Raw genomic sequence first — 18,813 nt, forward strand, 5'->3', positions numbered from 1 at the left:
GCCTCAAAAATTTTGGCTTTATGTTTATCCAAGACTATCAACTACAGAGATATAAACTCTTGGGGGATCTTTTCCCTGACCCAGAAATCACATTCAAAGAAACCAGGGCATGTAAATACACATCCTAGGATGATTGAATATTAGAGGTCTTCATTTTTAGAATAATAGAGAGGCAGGCAAAAGTTCAAATAATTTCAGTATGTTTCTATGATTAAAGTGCTGATAGTGTTAAAGAAATTCTCTAACAGCTATCACTCAACTCTAAACATAAAACTAAAATAGCATCCTCAACTGGCAGCTCAAGATAGTGCCAAATTTGAATTCAGAGCTTACCATAAGTAACATGTAATTGATTTTCTTAATCTAAATTAAGCTAACATTAAAATAGAAATTTAAAAATATTCTTTATGATTTATCCCATCTCATATTTCATTTGTTGAATCTGTAAGTTTATGATGATATATAATAATTTATTTACATATAAATAATTTAGAGTAATTGGCAAGTCCTAAAAAATGTCACCCATAAATTATATTTAAAGATTAATTTTATTCTTTAAACTCATTAAATTTCTTCTTGTATTAAAAATAGCTCAATTTTCTATTCTCATTTCTCTTCTCAATGGAAGTAATGAAGTCAATTTATTCTCTGTGGTTAGCAAAATAAAGTCATCTCTGAATTGATAATCAGTTTTTACGGGTGTATCTTTGTTGGAGTATCTCCCCAAATAGTAATTCTTACCATAATAATAATGACAGTACAGTGACCGTCAGTATTTTGGTCAGTCTGAAGCATCTTGTACTCTGCATTTGTTCCATTCATTCTGATATCCCACTAGAATCCATAATTCGTTTGCTCAGTCTTCTCATGGCCACTCTCATGTCTTTGTTTCTTAATGTATAAATGGCAGGATTTAAGACAGGAGTTATAGCAAAGTCGACAATGAACAAATACTTATCCAGTGATGTTGTAGGGAAAGGCCAAACATAGAGAAACATACATGGAGTAAAAAACAAAATCACTACAGTTATGTGAGCTGACAGTGTGACAAATGCTTTGGATAGGTCCCCTGAAGAACGTTTCCAGACAGTGACCAAAATGAAGATATAGGATATAATTAAGAAGAAGAAGGTAGCCATTGATATAAGCCCACTGTTAGCAATGATTATAAACTCTAGCTTATAAGTGTTTACACAAGCAAGTTTCATGACCCGAGGAAAATCACAATAAAAACTATCTATTTTATTAGGTCCACAAAAGGGCAAGTTTATAACAAAAACAAACTGAGATACAGCATGAATTATCCCCACTGTCCATGCAGCCATTACAAAGGAAACACACATTTTGGGGCTCATAATGACTAGGTAGTGGAGAGGCTTACAGATTGCAGTATACCTGTCATATGCCATGGCTATGAGAAGCACCATCTCAACTCCCCCCATGACATGAATAAAAAATATCTGTACCATGCATTTTGGAAAAGAAATGATGTTGCTGTCAATAAAAAGATCAGAGATAAGTTTGGGTACTGTGGTAGAGGAAAGTCCTAGATCAAGAAGTGAGAGGTTGGCCAATAGGAAATACATGGGAGAGTGTAAGTGAGAGTCAATAGTTACTATGAATACAATGAAGAGGTTTCCCAAGATAATTCCCATGTAGAAAACAGAAAAAAACCAAAAGAGAAAAAGATGCATCTCCCATGAATTTGAAAGTCCAATCAATACAAATTCAGATACCACAGAGTCATTTACTCCATCCATTGACTCAGTCAGTAGAGAAGCTGAAGAACCGAAAGAATTGGGAAACATGGTTACTAAACATTGCCTGTTTGCTCATGAATGACTTTGTGGGAAATATGTTGCACATCCCAAAATGTGATGGTAGAAAACATACCGAGAAGGCAGATAAAAAGAAGATAAAGGAATAGGAGAATTGAAATAATCAGAATTTAGGAAAGACAGGAAAAAAATCACAGGGGGAATACAGCAAGTATTAGATGAATTAGGAGTATTGGATGAATTAGGAGCAAAGCGTAACATTCTCCTAATAGGGTACTTCTTTCCCATCGTTATTATGCAATAATTCTGGCTGGGGATCCCCAGCCCTGCTTGTTGTCAGCGATATTGTCTTAGTACCCAGAGTTCTTACTGGTCAGCAAGGCATACAGTCAGGTAGGAAGCCTCTCATCAAGGACTAAAGTCCAGGCATAAGGAACATACTGGGAAACCAGTACCTGCTGAAAACAGCAGGCAGATATTATGACCAGACTAGCAAATCAGCTAAAATACTTTACTTGAAAAGATTAGCAGAACTTTAGGTAAGAATAAAGAACACAGATAATATGCTTTGACTAGCAGGAATCATGGAACCCCCAGGCAATAGACCCTGATCACTCCACCCTAGTTTACATCCCCCATGCATGTACACTCTCTACCTACTTACCCCACCTTTGTACTTGATTCTAAGAAATAAAAGGCTGCCTTTGGATCTAGGCAGCACATTACTTCCCAGTGTACTCCTTTAGGCTTCTCATTGCTCCAACCCACTTGGACTTTGAGTAGTCATTCCCTCTCCCCATGCAGCTACCAATGCTGCTGCTCTGTGAGGCAGCAGTTGGCTTGTTTAGCCTTGTTTATTCAACAATACATTTTCCTTGTCATGATTTGTCAGCCTTATTTGAAATGTTCAAATTCCTATTCACATTTGTCCACACATACTCTAGGAGAATGCATTCTCAGATTATTATTTTACTTCATACCTGAGAAGTCTCAAGCATTTAATTACACATAGGACAGTGAACAGCAAATGAGGGAAAGTGTGTTGAATCTAATAGGGATAATATCATGAAATGAAAAAGCTTACTCCTTTGTTAGTTTCCAATGCTTTTGAATGTAGCCATTATCTTGGTTATTAGACTTACTTTAAATCAAATGAAACTTGAAATCCCAAAGAAAAGATCAGAAGGCTCAGAAAGAAGTTTTTCAGTACTTTTCTAGGATTGAAGGAGATTCTGTGCTTTTGAGAGCTCTGTTCTGGAGTGGTAATTCAAACAGAAAAAGGGAAGTATTGGTGTCTTCTCTCAAACAAACTGAATTTGATACACTAAGATCATATGAAAACTACAGATAAAGATAAACTAAAAAAAAGATAAATAAAGATAAACTACAGATAAAGATAAACTAAAGATAAAGACAACTTGTCTTCAGCTATTTAAAGGTTAGTTTTGGTAAAGTGCTATTTGAAGGCAAATAAAATTTCTAGCAGTAACATTTTAAAATAGAATATCTGTTATTATCACTACATATAAATGGAAAAGTTGAAGATGTCTACATTATATACTTGGATTCACTCATTATATGATCTATAGTAAAAAATTAGAAATAGAAAAATTAAAATAGTAAGACATAATAGGCAGAAAGAGGAGATTGATAAGTTTCATACCAAAATGTATGTGACCATTGTAATGATGCAGATTTAGATTTGTTGACATGTCGATTAAATTATTAAGTGACAATTGATTATGAAGGATTATGTCTTATGATATATGCTTTTTATATGCATGTACTTCAAAAATATGTGTGTATATATACATCAACACCTCAGGAAGACAATTTTGAATAATGTTATTTTAATATGCAAATGGTTAGCTAGCTATATAGAAAAAAATATGAAAAGTTTTGAAAGGAAAGCAACAGGAGAGAATGAGAGGCAAGAAAAGGAAAAGATGGGATACACTGAGATAATATGGAGGCAGTAGAGCATATATGTGTGATGTAGTTTTTGTGTGTGACTGCATTCATTGTTTTACTAGCCCTGGTTAACCATTCATTCATTGTTTTACTAGCCCTGGTTAACCACCACTTTTGGTCAGTCAAAGACAATTACTTGGATTATTATGAAGGAAACGTGGGTATTTTATGCTGGTTTTGGCCAGAAATGTATATATTTCTTTGTTCAGAAAAAATTGAATATATATATGTGTATATATATATATATATATATATATAGTTTTAAGTTGAAGAATATAAATGATCAATATCTTAACGGCATTTTATAGACTCCTGATATGTTGTAGTAATTTGGTACAGGGAAGTCATGCACTGAAAACAATGGAAAAGCACTAATATAAGCCTAAATTTTAGTTTGCTAACCAAATTTTATTCTTCTTAATTTTCCCTGATGTTATCTATATAAAACAGTTAAGACTGAAATCTGAAGAAATTTGTCAAGGAAAATACCTAAAACTGTTTGGTGAGATCAGACTTACTAGTAACTGCACACTATGTTATAGGGATTACCCTATTTAAAGAGGATATCCTCTTTTGTTCAAGGCTTATCAGGAGTAGGTTCTAATAAGTAGTTAATAAATGGTGAGTTCATACTTAGAGCATGAGGCAGGAGTGTATTCAAATCCCATCAAATATTTAGTTCTTTTGCTTCCTTAAAAAGCAACGAAAAATCAGAAATTCTCCATAAGCAGAATCCCAGAAGAATTTGTTATTATCCTTGCTGGATATTTTGGATTTGCCATTTAGAACACTGGAAAGTTTTCAAGTAGGTAATGCCCCCATCCCCCCCCCCAAAAAAAAAAGTGAGGTAGATAAATTCTTTGCTGATTGAAAATTTCCTCTCATCTAAGTGGTCAAGACCAGTTATATGTCCAATATGACCAATTTATGCCCGAAAACTGGGAAAAAAAGGTAGCACAGCTATTAAAAACTGATTTTTATCAATGTCTTATTCACTGATATACCACATTTAATAATTTCTCCTTTAATATCTTAATCACCTTAGCTTGCTTGTAATAGAGGTCCTGTTAAGAAGTGAGGGACAACAATACTATCAAGCGATATTCTTTCTTAACATTCTCCCATTAATTCTTGACCCAGTCATTGACTAACATCAAATGCTTTATTAGTTATGCCAAGTAGAGGGAACTGATTGACCTCAGAATTCCTTATATCAGGACAGGGAATTATTTCCCAGGGTATAATTTGTTAGGAGAATGGGTGGGAATGTAGTGGCCAAGACATGAACATATTTGGTACCCGCATTGTGAAATGTGAAGTATCATATAAGATGATGAAGAAAGTGGTGAGAGAGAAAAGATTCTTGAGATATAGACTCACCAAAGAGAATTAGAAATGCAATTCCTTTCCTCTCAGAAATAGCTCCTCCTTTATGTATAGTAGAACTCAGTGATTAAAATATTGTGAAAAGGATTGGAATAACTGAAGGCAAAAAAGGAAGCAGACAAGTGGAAATGAAAGACAGAAATTAGTGGGGAAATGCAAGAAATTAGAAATTGCTGTTCTTGCTCAATGTTGGGAGCATGTTCTGACCTACCTGATGTGTTGTAGGGTGTGCAACAGCATTTGGAGGAACTCAGTAATTTTGGACTCTGCAATGTAGTATGATTACCTCCAATACAAAACTATATAAGTTTCTTCCCAGTGAGAATACAGTTAATTAGTAGCACTAGAGTTAGTGACCCATTGATGCTTATGAGATCTGTAATAACCAGTCTTTTGTTGATTTCTCCTGGGAACCAGATCTATTAGTCATTTTCATTTTCTCAAGAGAAAAAATATCAAATGTATTACTTCACGATGAGAAGGAAAGATGGAAAATGTAAGAATATCTTTAGTAAACTAGATGAGATAAAGTATTGGACTAATGGGTAAGAAATTCCATTTAGTACAGGACATGTGGAATCATGAGTGTACTTAAATTTACTGAGTTGGGGAAGAGTGATATGCCATCCATTATTGTTACAGATGTCCCCTTAGCAAAGCAGGAGAGAGTGAGCCCTATTTGTCAATATTTTTTTCTAGAAACAAGCAAGAAATGAAGTGCCTTTTTCTGCCATATATAAGAACTGAAAGCTTGAACTTAAAAGTTAATAAAATTTTATGCTCTCAGAAACAAAGTTTCTTACCTAATTTTCAAAATAATTTATAATGGTCTATAGTGGTTTTTTTCTTTGTTGTTGTTTTTGCTGTTTGTTTTTGTAATGTCTTTGTCTGGTTTTGGTATCAGGGAAATGTTGGCCACATAATGTCTGAAAGTATTATCTCACAAAGTTTTAAAAGAGTTTGAGAAAGATAGATATATTATTCATAGTCGATCTTGGTTAAACTCAGTAGTGAAACAGTCTGGATTGTTTTCTTGATTTCTTTCTCATCTGGGTAGTTGTTTGCATATAGGAACACAATTGTTTTTGTTAATTGATTTTGTAACATGCCACTTCACTGTACTCATTTATTGTTTCTAATACTTTTAGTGGAGTTTTAGGGCTTTTTTTTAGATGTATGTTAATTATCATATTACCTGCAAATAGTGATAGTTTTACTTCTTTCCAAATTGAATTCCTTTTATATCTTTCTCTTGTTTGATTGCTCTAGTTAAGACTCCCAATGCTGAAAGTGGCCGTCCTTGTCTTATATCTCACCTTAGAGGAAAATATTTCAGTTTTGCACCATGTAGTAATGACATTAACTGTGGGTTTGGCACACATGGTCTTTATTTTGTTGAGGTTTTTTCCTTAACTCCCTGATTAATGTTTTTTAAATTGTAAGTGAATGGTGAATAACAAATTCTTTCTCTCAATTTTATATGATCACTGGTTTTTATCTCTTGCATCCATGCTGTGTTCAGTGGTAAGATGAGTTTCCTGTAAACTACAGAAAGTTACTTTGTTTTAAAGTTCAATCACCCATTCTAGATATTTTGACTGGTGAATATAAGTCATTTACACTCAAGTTGATTAATGACACATGTGTTTATTACCATTTTGTTATTTTTAAAATGGTTTTTAGTTTGCCTTCATATTTTTTTTTTAAGTGAACGAGGGTTCCTTTTTCTCCACATCCTTACCTATACTTACTGTCTTCTATTTTGACTTATGAAAGTATTAGTTTAGGTTCCATTTCCATTTCCATGGTCTATTGGATGGTCTGATCTCAGCCTTTTTCTAATGGGCCACATTTTCACTCTCCTCTTCCTACACAATGTCCCATACCTCTGTATTTGTTTTCTCATGGCCTAATAATAGACTCTTTAGTACTTTTGTGTTCAGCTTGGTGCTGACATATTCTTTAAATTTTGTTTTCAGTCAAGCTCCTTACTCTTTGTTCTGTGTTTAATGATAGTTTTGCAGGATAAAGTTTTCTAGACTGGAATCATCTTATTTGAGTACTTTGAATAGCTCCTGCTATTTCAGGTTTCCACTGAAAAAGTCTGCAGACAGTCTAATAGGTATTCCTTTATAGGTTCCTATTCTTTCTCTTAATTTTTTTAATATTCTTGTTATTGGCTTTTAATAGTTTGATTGTAATGTGTCTTGGAGGATATCTGCCTGGTATTACTTTGTTTGGCACTTTTGGGCCCTCTTAGATTATAATGACTGGCTTTTTTCTCAGATTGAGCTGGTTCCCAGCAGTTATTTATTTAAATAAATGTTCTATACTTTTTCTCCTATGTTTCTAGGATCCTCCTGATATGGATGTTATTTCTTGTTAGGTTACCCCAAGGAGTTCTTACACTTTTTATTTTTTTAAATTCCTTTTTCTCTATAGTTTTCTATTTGTGTGTTCTCCACCATGTACTTTTAAGCTTTAAATTCTCTCCATTAACTTTGTCTACAGTTGAGGACTTGTGTTACATTTTTTAATTAGGTTATAGAATTTTTTTATAAATTACGTTTAGTTGTAGCAGTTTCAATTTTTAAAATACTGTGTTCCTGATTTTGATCATCCATCATTTGTTTTAATTTGGCAAGCCTGAGTATATAGCTATTATCTTAAAATTTTCATCAGACCTGTTCTGCAGTTCTGTTGATTGATACTCCACTTGGGTTTTTTCTTCTCCAGCATTTGGGATTTGTTCTTCTGTCACTTCATTTTTAGTTTGTATAGGTGTAGGGTAAAGAAAATATCAGGCTTTTCTGCCCTTCCGCCATCAGGATAGATGATGGATCCTTGTCCTGAATGCATGCCTGATGGCGGGCACCTGGAATAGGGTGTGGGCATAGGTAGATGGGATTCAGCTGAGCTAAGACTGTGCTTTTAAGGGCGGCGTCATGGGGTGATGCCAGCAGCCCCAGCCAGCAGCAGCAGAACCTGAAGGAGAAGCCGAAGCAGAAGCAGAGAACGCCAGAGAGCCCAGATAGAGTAAAAACTTGCTGGGGGCTGGGGGGCCTGCCAGCCTCCCAGCCCCCCAGCCAGCACACCTGCCTGCCATATGCCTGGTGAACCCAAATAAAAGACCTGCAAATCCACTGAGGACTCTGACTCCTCCTTTACCCGGTCTGCATGGGATCAGAAAACCTGCACTGTGGCCAGTCCTGCCCCTACAATAGGTTATAATAGGAAATTTCCTTTTTATCTTAAAAAGTTAGATTTATGTCCCTTCTACATGAAGTTGTCTATAATCCTAGGTTTGTTACCCAGGAGTTTTAGTTGTCTGTTATTTTATAGACTAGTGCCTTTGCATGTATTCAGATGAATGGGGCACTGGTACCAATAAAGAGTAACAGGAAAGAACCAGGCCAGAAGGGCACCAAAAGTTTGCTTCCAGTGAGCATGAATGCTTCAAACTTCCTACAGTGCTGGGTGTCTGAGTTGTGTGGTTGGGATCCAGAGTGATCCCCTCTTTAGGCAAACTCCTCAGCCAAAGTGTCTTATACAGTTTTGTGTCAGCTTCAACCTCTGGGTACTCTTTGAGTAATAGATGTAGCACTGGATTAAAAGTATAGTTTAGACAGGGCTAAAGTCAGGAATTGTTCTCTTTGCTTTTGAGTGTGGAGTCTTACCTTAGGTTGTTCCTACTTGTTGTTACGATCCAAGTGTTTCAACTCTGCTAGTGAGAGCATTCAGTTGTCTGGGTTTTGGACTGGGTGGGGGCAGTGTAGGTTTTTCACATATCAGCCTTGGACTGCAAATACTAGCCTTTTCTATGAGGAGGCGATTTTGTCTCACTCTTCCAGTTGGTTATGGCTCCAACAGTTCTACTTCGTGACCCTCATGTGAAAGTTAGTCATAATTTTTCTGCACCCTTTTCCTTACTGTTCTCAAGTGATTCAGTTTTGTAATTTCTATAAAACTGTTTGTAGGGTAAGGAAAAAATGTCAGGCTTTCCTGCCCTCCCACCATCAGGATAGATGATGGATCCTTGTGGTCCTGAATGCATGCCTGATGGCGGGCAACTGGATTAGGGTGTGGGCATAGGTATATGGGATTCACCTGGGCTGAGACTGTGCTTTTTAAGGGCGGTGTCACAGAGATGCCAGTAGAAGCCGAGAATAAACAGAAGCCCAGAGAGAAGCAGAGAATGCAGGAGAGCCCAGACAGAGTGAAGACTTGCTGGGGGCTGGGAGGCCTGCCAGCCTCCCGGCCCCCCAGCACTTCTGCCTGCTGTGTACTGGGTAAATCCCAATAAAAGACCTGCAAAAACCACTGAGGACTCTGACTCCTCCTTTACCCAGTCTGCTGGAACATAGAAAACCTGCACTGTGGCCATTCCTGCCTTAACACTGTTAGACTCTAATTTAAGTTCAGTAGTGATTAATATAATTGAAAGGTCATGTTGAGATGTAATGTAATTGTTCTTTTAGTCAGAGGAAAGCAGGAAGAAAGAATGTCTATTTCTGTTGCTTCTTATCTTACTGTATTCATGAATAGTGTTAAGTAGCAGAGTTGATAATCTACTCCGGTGCTTGTGCAATGGGCTCACGAATGCAGGAGTGCTGAAAGACAAGGATGAAGTCTTTACATGTGTTCTTTCAGCAGGGTCTTCTAATTAAGGCTGCAAGCTACAACCATGCTTGATTTTTTTACCTTTCAGAAGCACATATTAATGTTCATTCCTTGATATAGTTTCCTTTGATGAGGCTTCAGTTAACAACTTGATAACAAGTTGTTCACACTGGATCCCTTGTATGGTTGAAGAATAGTGAATTATTCTTAGTAGGATAGCTGTGTTTTCCAGGTATGGTTTTAACTATCCTCACAACAGTTTCTCATTAAATCACCCAAAAATACATAGGATACATAATGTCTCTCATAACATTGCTGCTTTGGTCAAAGGAATATACTTCACAGCAAAGAAAGTACAATAATGGGCCTACAACTAAGTAAACCACTGGTGATGCAATATACAATACAGTATACAATAACAGAAATTGTCAGTTTGATAGAACATGAGAGTAGCCTTTTAAAGATACAAGTAAAAGTGCAAATTAGTTTGGCTATAGCATTTTGTACTTTATTTTGTGATATAAACTTTGAACAAACAGATATTATTAGGTGTTGTGTCCCAGAATCATCGGTCTGGAAACCAAGGGTAATGATGAGAGTAGCTTAATTTATCATCACTTCCTTGGGGACTTGGAGCTTCTGGATCTGCATCTTGACCTCTGCTGGGTTGAGGAGAATCCTTTTTCTGGGGGTGGAGTAAGCATTTCAGTATACCTAGGTCTTAATAGCTCCCTTGTCATTTTGGTTTCCTTATGTTTGTAGATAAGCAGGCAAAGAAAGAAGCTACTAAATATAATGCCAGGGATAATTATCCTTTATTATAATGAAGACAGTACTTCTCTTGCATTACCATGATTCATGATAACTATAAATGGGTAATTGCATCAATTAAGGTAGTCATGGACCCAGACTGCTCACCTAGAAAGATACAAAGGTGGGCAAATGATCTAAATCAGTAGAAGTACTGTATAAATGTAAGAGGAATCTAGAATGAACTGTAGAGGAGGAAGATGATGAATGTCATTCTAGGAACATATGCCAAGACAATATACCTTAACACTTGCTCCATTAACACTTGTGTTTTTGAAGTATCTATGATGTAATGAACTTACACAAAGCATGATCATCTCTCAGCATGGGAAGATGTGGAGTGTATCTGATGCTCTTGATGTCTCACACATATCTCTCTGTATTTAATATTCCTGAGAAATAGATTGTTTTATACTATAAACTATAGAGACTTTGCCTGAGGACTTTGGTTTGCAAAAGTTCTCAACTCACTATATGGAGCAGCCTGAAACTGCCATAGTATTGCTGTCCCAGAGCAGTCTTACACCAATAGAGAAATACACAGCTTCCTTGCTGCTCAAGTGGGACAAGTATGACATAGAACCTATACAGTCTCTTATGGGACCATGGCAGAATTGCAATCCAGTTGTCCGTAGTAGTGGAATACCAATTAATTCACCCTCCTTTGGCACCCTTTCCATTTATGTTTCATGTCTCCACTTTTGAACCAGTGTTTTCTAGGATTCTTTTCTAAATAAATGACTTGTACTCAGATTTTGTCTTTGGGTCTTCTTTTAAGTGATAAATAACATCATTGGACCTACATGTATAACAATTCAAAGTGATATATTTGACTTTGACCACATGAATTTATCAAAATTAAAACGTTTTTGATCAGAACATGCTGTTCTTTCTAAGAATACCAATTCTTAGTATGATGGCTTTGTATTTTCTATGATGGTAATGGTTATGTCTTCCACTATACACATTGAGTAACAGGCTTAGAATGGCAGATGATGAGTTTGTTTTGGACATACTAAATTTGAGGTGCCTAAGTAGAGATGGGTCAGTATACGCAACTGATATTTAAAGTGTCAAAAAAAGACCAACAAAATATTAAACAAGATATCTTTTTACTTTTTAAATTGACATAACATTGACTTATACTATAGTTGGTATTTTAGAATATAGTATTTCCCTTTCCTGCTTAGGTATTGCCACTATAGTGCACCAACCACCTTGGTATATACTAAACAATTGAAGTTAACATATAACTTGAACTGAGTGAAAATCCATAATGATCCTTAAAACAGTGATTCTCAATGCAGGATGACTTTGTCCTTTAAGGAACATTTGGCAATGTCTGAAGGTATTTTGGGTTGTCACCTTGTGAGGCCTGGGATTTTCCATTACTGACAACTATTGAATATAGGGCAGGGATACCACCAAATATTCCAAAACATATAGAATAGCTCCCCACACAAAAACTGACAACTCAATATGTCAATGATGCTGAAGCTGAGAAATGCTGTCTTAAACTAATTGGTTCCCTTCCTAGTGTTCTGAAAATCATATCATACTTTTTGATTCAAAATCATGTGAGTACTATATAGTCTCTTCAGTTATATAACAGATAAGAGTTCAATTACAACATTTGTAGTCATCTTTTTCTGAAAATCTTATGATTTTGGTGTTGCTTGTAGAAGCTCAGTTTTCTTTACTTATGTCTCTACTATTAAAACACTATGGAAGCTACTTTATAATTTTTTATTCTCCCCATTAATTCCTGCACAGAATTATTTTACCATCTGTTGAATGAAAAAGAAATCAGATAGGCAACAGCCTACAAAGTACTATTATGAAGAGGTAGTTTATGCTCTAGGAGTCTGTGGAAAAGATAACTTATACATGGTAATGTCCATGAAAAACACCTTCTATGGATAGTTTGCTAAAGCTCTGCTATGAGATTTAGTGAAAATGAGTATTGAACTTTATTAAATGATTTTTCTTCCACACTAGATCAATTTATAAGTTTCAATCTTTAATATTCTTGCCTTATTTTCCTCATGAAAAGTCATCAAAATGGAAAATAGAAGTAGTTCTAGGAAGAATGAGGACATATTACTAATCTCTCAATATTATATATTACCAACAGTGAATCTTGAGTTATTGTGTAAATACCTTTTATCAGAATAAATTTCCTTCTATTAAAACTAAAACTATCTATATTAGTTTTCTAGGATAGATATACCAAATTTTCATAAACTTCACAACTTAAGAAAAAACAGGAGTTTATCCCTTCAAAGTACTAAAGCTCAGATATTTAAAACCAAGGTATTAGCAGGGTTGTGATTCCTCTTAATGTTCAGGGAGAATTTCTCTTCATGTCTTCCAGCTTTTGATGGGTTCTGGCCTCCTTGGCATCCTGCAGTATAATTCCAATCTCTCCTTCTGTCTTCAAATAGCTTCTTCCTGGTATCTCTGTGTGTGTCCATTTCTGTCTGAGGACATTTATTTGATTTCAGGTCCACACTAGATCAGTAAGATCTCATCTTGATCCCTATATTAATTCTGTCTACAAATACCCTCTTCTAAGTAAGGTCACATTCTGAGGTTATGTGTAGACATGATTTTTTTTTTTTTTTGGTATACTCTTCAACCTAACACACCTTCTATGGATAGTTTGCTAAGGCTCTGCTATAAGATTTAGTGAAAATGAGTATTGAACTTTATTAAATGATTTTTCTTGCACATATTCTTAACTTGGTAAATTCCTCTATTGATTTCCAGATTTTACAATAAATTTGCATTCTGGAAGTAAAAAACTGTCTTACCCTTGCTTTCGTCATGATTATATCATTGGTTTTAGTTTGTTATTGCTTTATAGCTATTTGTATCTGCATTGAAGAGATACATAAATTCATTTATAATCTTCTTTTCTTGTAGTGTTCATTTTCCTTCAAATATATTCTGGTTACTAGAAGGGGAGAATTACTAAATAATCTGCAACCCATCCTCTGTTTGTAATTAAGAGAGAGAGAGAGAGAGAGAGAGAGAGAGAGAGAGAGAGAGAGAGAGAAACAGGGAGGAAGAAAGGGGAAGGGGGCTGACAGAGTTAGAGAGAGAGAGAGGGAGGGAAGGAGGGAAAGGAAAGAGAAGAGGTAGAGGGAGAGAATGAATGGAAACAGCAGAATAACACAAAGAAATGAGATCTGGTAAATTACCACAAAGACATACTACTAACTGGATATTCTCCTAGGGTATTTATTAAAAGATAGATAATGGAATGCTACTAGCTGAATATATCTCGCCCTCCTAGGCTCATAGCAAACTGCTCAGAGTAAATGAACTTGGACTCCATCAAAAGAAATATATTTTTTTCTGTAACTATTGGAATATAAAAGGGAGATATTTCATGAACATAATAACTCCACTTTAGCAAATGATTAGCTTTCATTCATCAGTAGAAACCTCATATTTTATATTTGAGGTAGAAAACATCATTGTACAACAAGAAAGAAACTGAAGTGAAGCAGTCTTGGATTCTTCTTTACTTGTGTCTTGTAGTTATTTGTACTTTTTGAATTATCAAAAAAGTTTGAAATTAATACCTCTGATTTTTGTGTGTCCAGTTTGGCAATTAAACCTTTTGTTTTTATCCTAGCTACCTAAGCCATTTCTTCTTTTTTATGTATTTCTAAAGGTGTTAAGAATGTCCTTTTTTCTTACATGCTTGGAGAATTTATTAGTGGAACCATTTAAATATTTCTTTTACTTTTTTTTAATGGAGTGAAAAATGACAATCAGGTTTCAGCAGGAGACAACTTATGTTGACAATGAGAATTTAAAGTCATTGACTATTAGTACATTATTTTTCCTGCTTTCAGTAGGAAACTTTCAGTGGCCAACACTACCATCTATATGTTCACAGTGTTTGATTTCCAACATTAAATCTTACACAACATTTCCCTAGGTCAGTGAAAAAAGTGCACAAAAGCACACATAACTAGGGAACCGATTTATCCTATCATATATTACACAACTGGGATTTGTTAATCTGATAGAACACTGGAATAGTTGTTAAAGTTTCAACTGAAGCGCCAACTTGGAGATGAGACCCTGCAGAGCTGGGGTGTGTGCTTCAGGGCATTTACTTTGAACCAGTGAACTTTAGATAATGCTGTGTCCTCCATGGATGAGCTACATGGTACTGCAAACCAAAGAGCTAGAGAAAACAGTCATATCTCTTGACATGGATTCCAATGAATTTCTGTAACAGTTTCTGCTTTAGTCTCTGCAATTTTAGGATTTGCTGGAGTGGAGAGGATACTTTTTTGCAAAACAGACTATAGGTTCTAGTAAACCTAGTATTTCCAGCTATTTTTCAGTCTTTGGATTCTTCATGTTGGAAGACCATTCAGAAAAGATAAGTTACTCATTTTTAGCCCATATTGGGTAAAGGCAGGCTTACTGTTTCTTAATGGATGATGCAGTGAAAAGTGTCTAAAACTAGGGAGCCCCTGACATACCATTTGGAGGTTGCGTGATTGAAGGCAAATGTAAAAGAGCAATCATAGCAATAGACTAGCAAGATATTTTAACCAGAGCTCCTAACTGCTCATATATGAACTGAGTCACTCACTGGGCAAGCATCATTAATTAGCAAAAGAACTGCCTGAAGATAAGAGGGGTTTGAATGGATAATAGAAAAGAATATAACAATATATTACTAGCTGCTATAGCTGGTCCCTCTTGTTTTAAGACTTTCTTTTGTGAATTTGAAAATAGCCACCAGCTTTAAAAAAAAAAAAAATCTACGACAGGATGAAAGAGAAGTTAAGTGGGTACTATGTATCTGTAAAAGGTAGAACAAACCTTGGCATTTTTTCATTTCCAAACAAGCAGATGGCTTTCTACTGCCAGCACCCAAGAATCTATCTGTAGACTGGTGCGTGGCTTCCCTACATGCACAATATTTTGTTTGGGAAAGAGTGGCTACCCTAAGGAGTTAATGCACACTGTGAACATGAAAAATTTTGCCAACTTTCTTTCCCTTCAATTGGGAATTTTTTTTAAAAAAATATTTTATTGTTATTGAAATACCATTATTTTATGTTCTTGCTAGTAATTTTGACAATATAGAACCCCCCTGCCCCTCGGGTGTAAGCACTGTAGCCCTCCCTCCACCAAAGAACCCATTGTCCTCTGCCATAGTCCACTGTGTTCTCCATTTGGAGCAGTTTTAAGCCACAGAATTTATAGAGTCCCAGAAGAGCCATAGTAACATAGCCCATGTCACAGAATTGTTTCTCAACATAAAGATCCTGTTCGTTCGCTCGCTCTCTCTCTCTCTCTCTCTCTCTCTCTCTCTCTCTGTAACTATGCAACTCCCTTAATAATGGTTTTTAAAAAATCAAATTCCAGATATACTAGTGCTATGAAATTTTTTTTCTTTGGATCTTTTTCTGAGGGAACACAACCTGAATATCTAAACAAAGCTATTAGTTCCTAACTATACTGATGTGATGATTCCTGAAATTCACCAGAGAATGTTTGTAGCTCATTTCAAAACCTAATGAGTTTAGAAGAGATGTCACTATATTTTTATTATCAAAATGATCACAATTTCAATTATAAATATCATTTAGTATATTGTGATGCTGTTTGCTAAAATAACCCATATCATGGTGGCTTCACTTTTACCATAGTGATAAAGATAATAAGAAAATGTTCTACAGAAGTAGTAGAAATCTGGTAAGCAAGGTAGTTATGTTCAGATATGGCCATGTTAAGTGTGAGATGCCTGGTTGGAAATGTCCAAAGGGTAGATGTATTGTTTTAGAAATCCAAAGTCAGGTGCAATTAGAAAAATTTGACATAATGTCTTTGTTTGTTCATTCTTTGCACAGCTACTTTTTTTTTTTTTTTTTTTTGTGGGACCCTCGCCAGTGGCAGGGGAATGAACCGGCGCTGCAGAGGCTGTGGGCAGCCTCGCAGCCCAGCACTCAACCGCTGCGCCACCAGGGGAGGCCCTGCACAGATACTTTTATGTTTTTGTTCCTCAGTGTATACATAGCAGGATTTAAGACAGAGGTGATGGTAAAGTCAACAATGAACAGATATTTATCAATTGATGATGTGGGAAAAGGCCATACATAGAGAAACATACATGGAGTGAAAAAAAGAACCACTACTGTAATATGAGATGACAATGTGACACATGCATTGGATAAGTCTGCGAAGAATGTTTCCAGACAGTGACCAAAATAAAGATATAGGAGAGGATTAGCAGGAAAAAAGTGCCCATGGTCATGAAGCCACTGTTGGCAGCAATAATAAATTCAAACTTGGCTCCATCTAGGCATGCAAGTTTTATAACCCTGGGAAAGTCACAGTAAAAGCTGTCCACTTTCTTAGGACCACAAAAGGGCAAGTTTATAACAAATACAAATTGAGACATAGCATGTATCACTCAAATCACCCATCCAAACAATTAAAAATTAAACATATTTTGGGGCTTATGATGCTCAAGTAGTGGAGAGGCTTGCAGATCGCTGTGTACCTGTCAAAGGCCATGGCGATGAGCAGCACCATCTCGACTCCTCCAATGATGTGGATGAAGCATATCTGTGTGATACAACTTTGGAATGAAATTTCTCTGTGTTCTTTTAAAAGGTCTGTAATCATCTTGGGGATGGTGGTAGAGGAAATACCCACATCAATGAGGGAAAGGTTGGCCAGCAGGAAGTATATAGGAGAATATAAGTGAGAATCAAAAATCACCAAGAACAAAATGAAAAGATTTCCCAGGGCAATCCCTAAGTAGATCAAGGAGAATATCACATTGAGGAAAACTTTAGTTTCCCAAGAACTAGAGAATCTCATCAACACAAACTCAGAAACCACAGAGATATTTAGTATACCCATTGACTTGGGCAGGTGAGCTGATTATCAAATCACCTGAGGATAAAACATATGAAAAGTCAGAATCAGTGGTACAAAGTAGATTTCCTACTTATGCCACTAGTTTATTCTGTTATTCTATTATTTCCTACTTGCCACCAGTTTATTTCCTAGAGGTAAAAATCACTTAATTAGATTAGAAAAATAAAGAAAATATAATTATTGTCATCAGGAGAGTGAACACATAAAAAGAAAAAATATTATGAATAATTAATTAATTTATTTTAAATAGTGGCGTTTCCTTCTGTGGGTCCTAGGAGAATTTTTTATTTTTTTTAAAGATTTCATTTATTTATACAAGAACTGGGGTACAGGTCAGAGGCATTGGAGGTTGAGAGAATTCACCAGAGAGAGCTGGGAGCAGAATAGGCAGATGGAGCGGAGGACAAGGCAGGAGAGGTCTGCCACGCCATTTGGGAATCTCCCTGGCTGGCCGGGAATCGAACCCTCACTGCAGAGGCTGCGGACAGCTTCACAGCCCGGTGCTCAACCCACTACACCACCAGGGAGGCCCTATGAATATTTTAGATGGATGAAAATGGGATTATATCTTTTCTTCTTTCATTTTCAGGCAATTTTTATTTTTCCTGTCAAGGATTTATATATGTATTCTCTGAGCACTCATCTAGGTATTCACTTAACTGAAAAATTCCAGCCATTTCAGTCACCTTTTCATCAGCAAGCCTATCCTCATGATTGACAAGTGAAACTGGTGTCCATATCTTCCTTATTTGTAGAATGAAACTGAATTCGAAATACCTTATGTAATATTATTTTTTTAATCATTTGTCTTGCTCTCCCTTCCCTGTTTATCATGCCTTCATTTCTATAACTCCAGCTGCCCTTGAGTTCTATAATGTCTTTATAGAAAGACTTTATCCTCTCTCATTCTTTCCCATAGAAACTCCAGGTAGTGGTCTCAATTTAGGAGATTTAATCCTATTCCAGCTTGAGAGCATGATTTTTCTAAATCAGTTTCTATCTTACTTGGGCATGGATTTGTCTAAGATGGGGCATAGAATCCAGAACTCTTCAATGTGACGTAAAACAATGTCATCTGTGGAGGACTTTCTTTCCCAAATAAAAGGACAAATTTTCAAATGGAGAGGGATTTTCCTGATATTTTTTCCTGATGCTGGTGTTATTCCTAAAAGTGAAGCAATCATGAAATTTTAAAGTACCATGTACTGAAAGAAATAGAGAATAATTAGAAAGGATGTAGAGCTAAATGCATGCTCAGTCACTTATGCAAAGATAAGAATGTTATCCCTTCTTGTCCTTTCTAGTAGTCCTAATTCAAAAACAA

The 18,813-nt window shown here is 35.9% G+C and overlaps 1 protein-coding gene and 1 pseudogene across 1 annotated transcript; both read right to left on the reverse strand.

Annotated features, from left to right (window-relative positions):
* Nucleotides 1-818: 818 nt before the first annotated feature.
* On the reverse strand, nt 819-1,760 carry LOC119237965 (olfactory receptor 4F15-like). The gene has a single exon (XM_037501775.1). It carries the CDS (start codon nt 1,758-1,760, stop codon nt 819-821), a length of 942 nt encoding a protein of 313 aa, XP_037357672.1.
* An 8,560-nt stretch (nt 1,761-10,320) lies between these two features.
* LOC119237966 (olfactory receptor 4F15-like) lies at nt 10,321-17,471 on the reverse strand (annotated as a pseudogene).
* Between the last annotated feature and the right edge of the window lie 1,342 nt (nt 17,472-18,813).

The sequence above is a fragment of the Talpa occidentalis genome, unplaced genomic scaffold, assembly GCF_014898055.3.
Source record: "Talpa occidentalis isolate TD23 unplaced genomic scaffold, MPIMG_talOcc4v2.1 talOcc4.11, whole genome shotgun sequence".
NCBI lineage: Eukaryota > Metazoa > Chordata > Mammalia > Eulipotyphla > Talpidae > Talpa > Talpa occidentalis.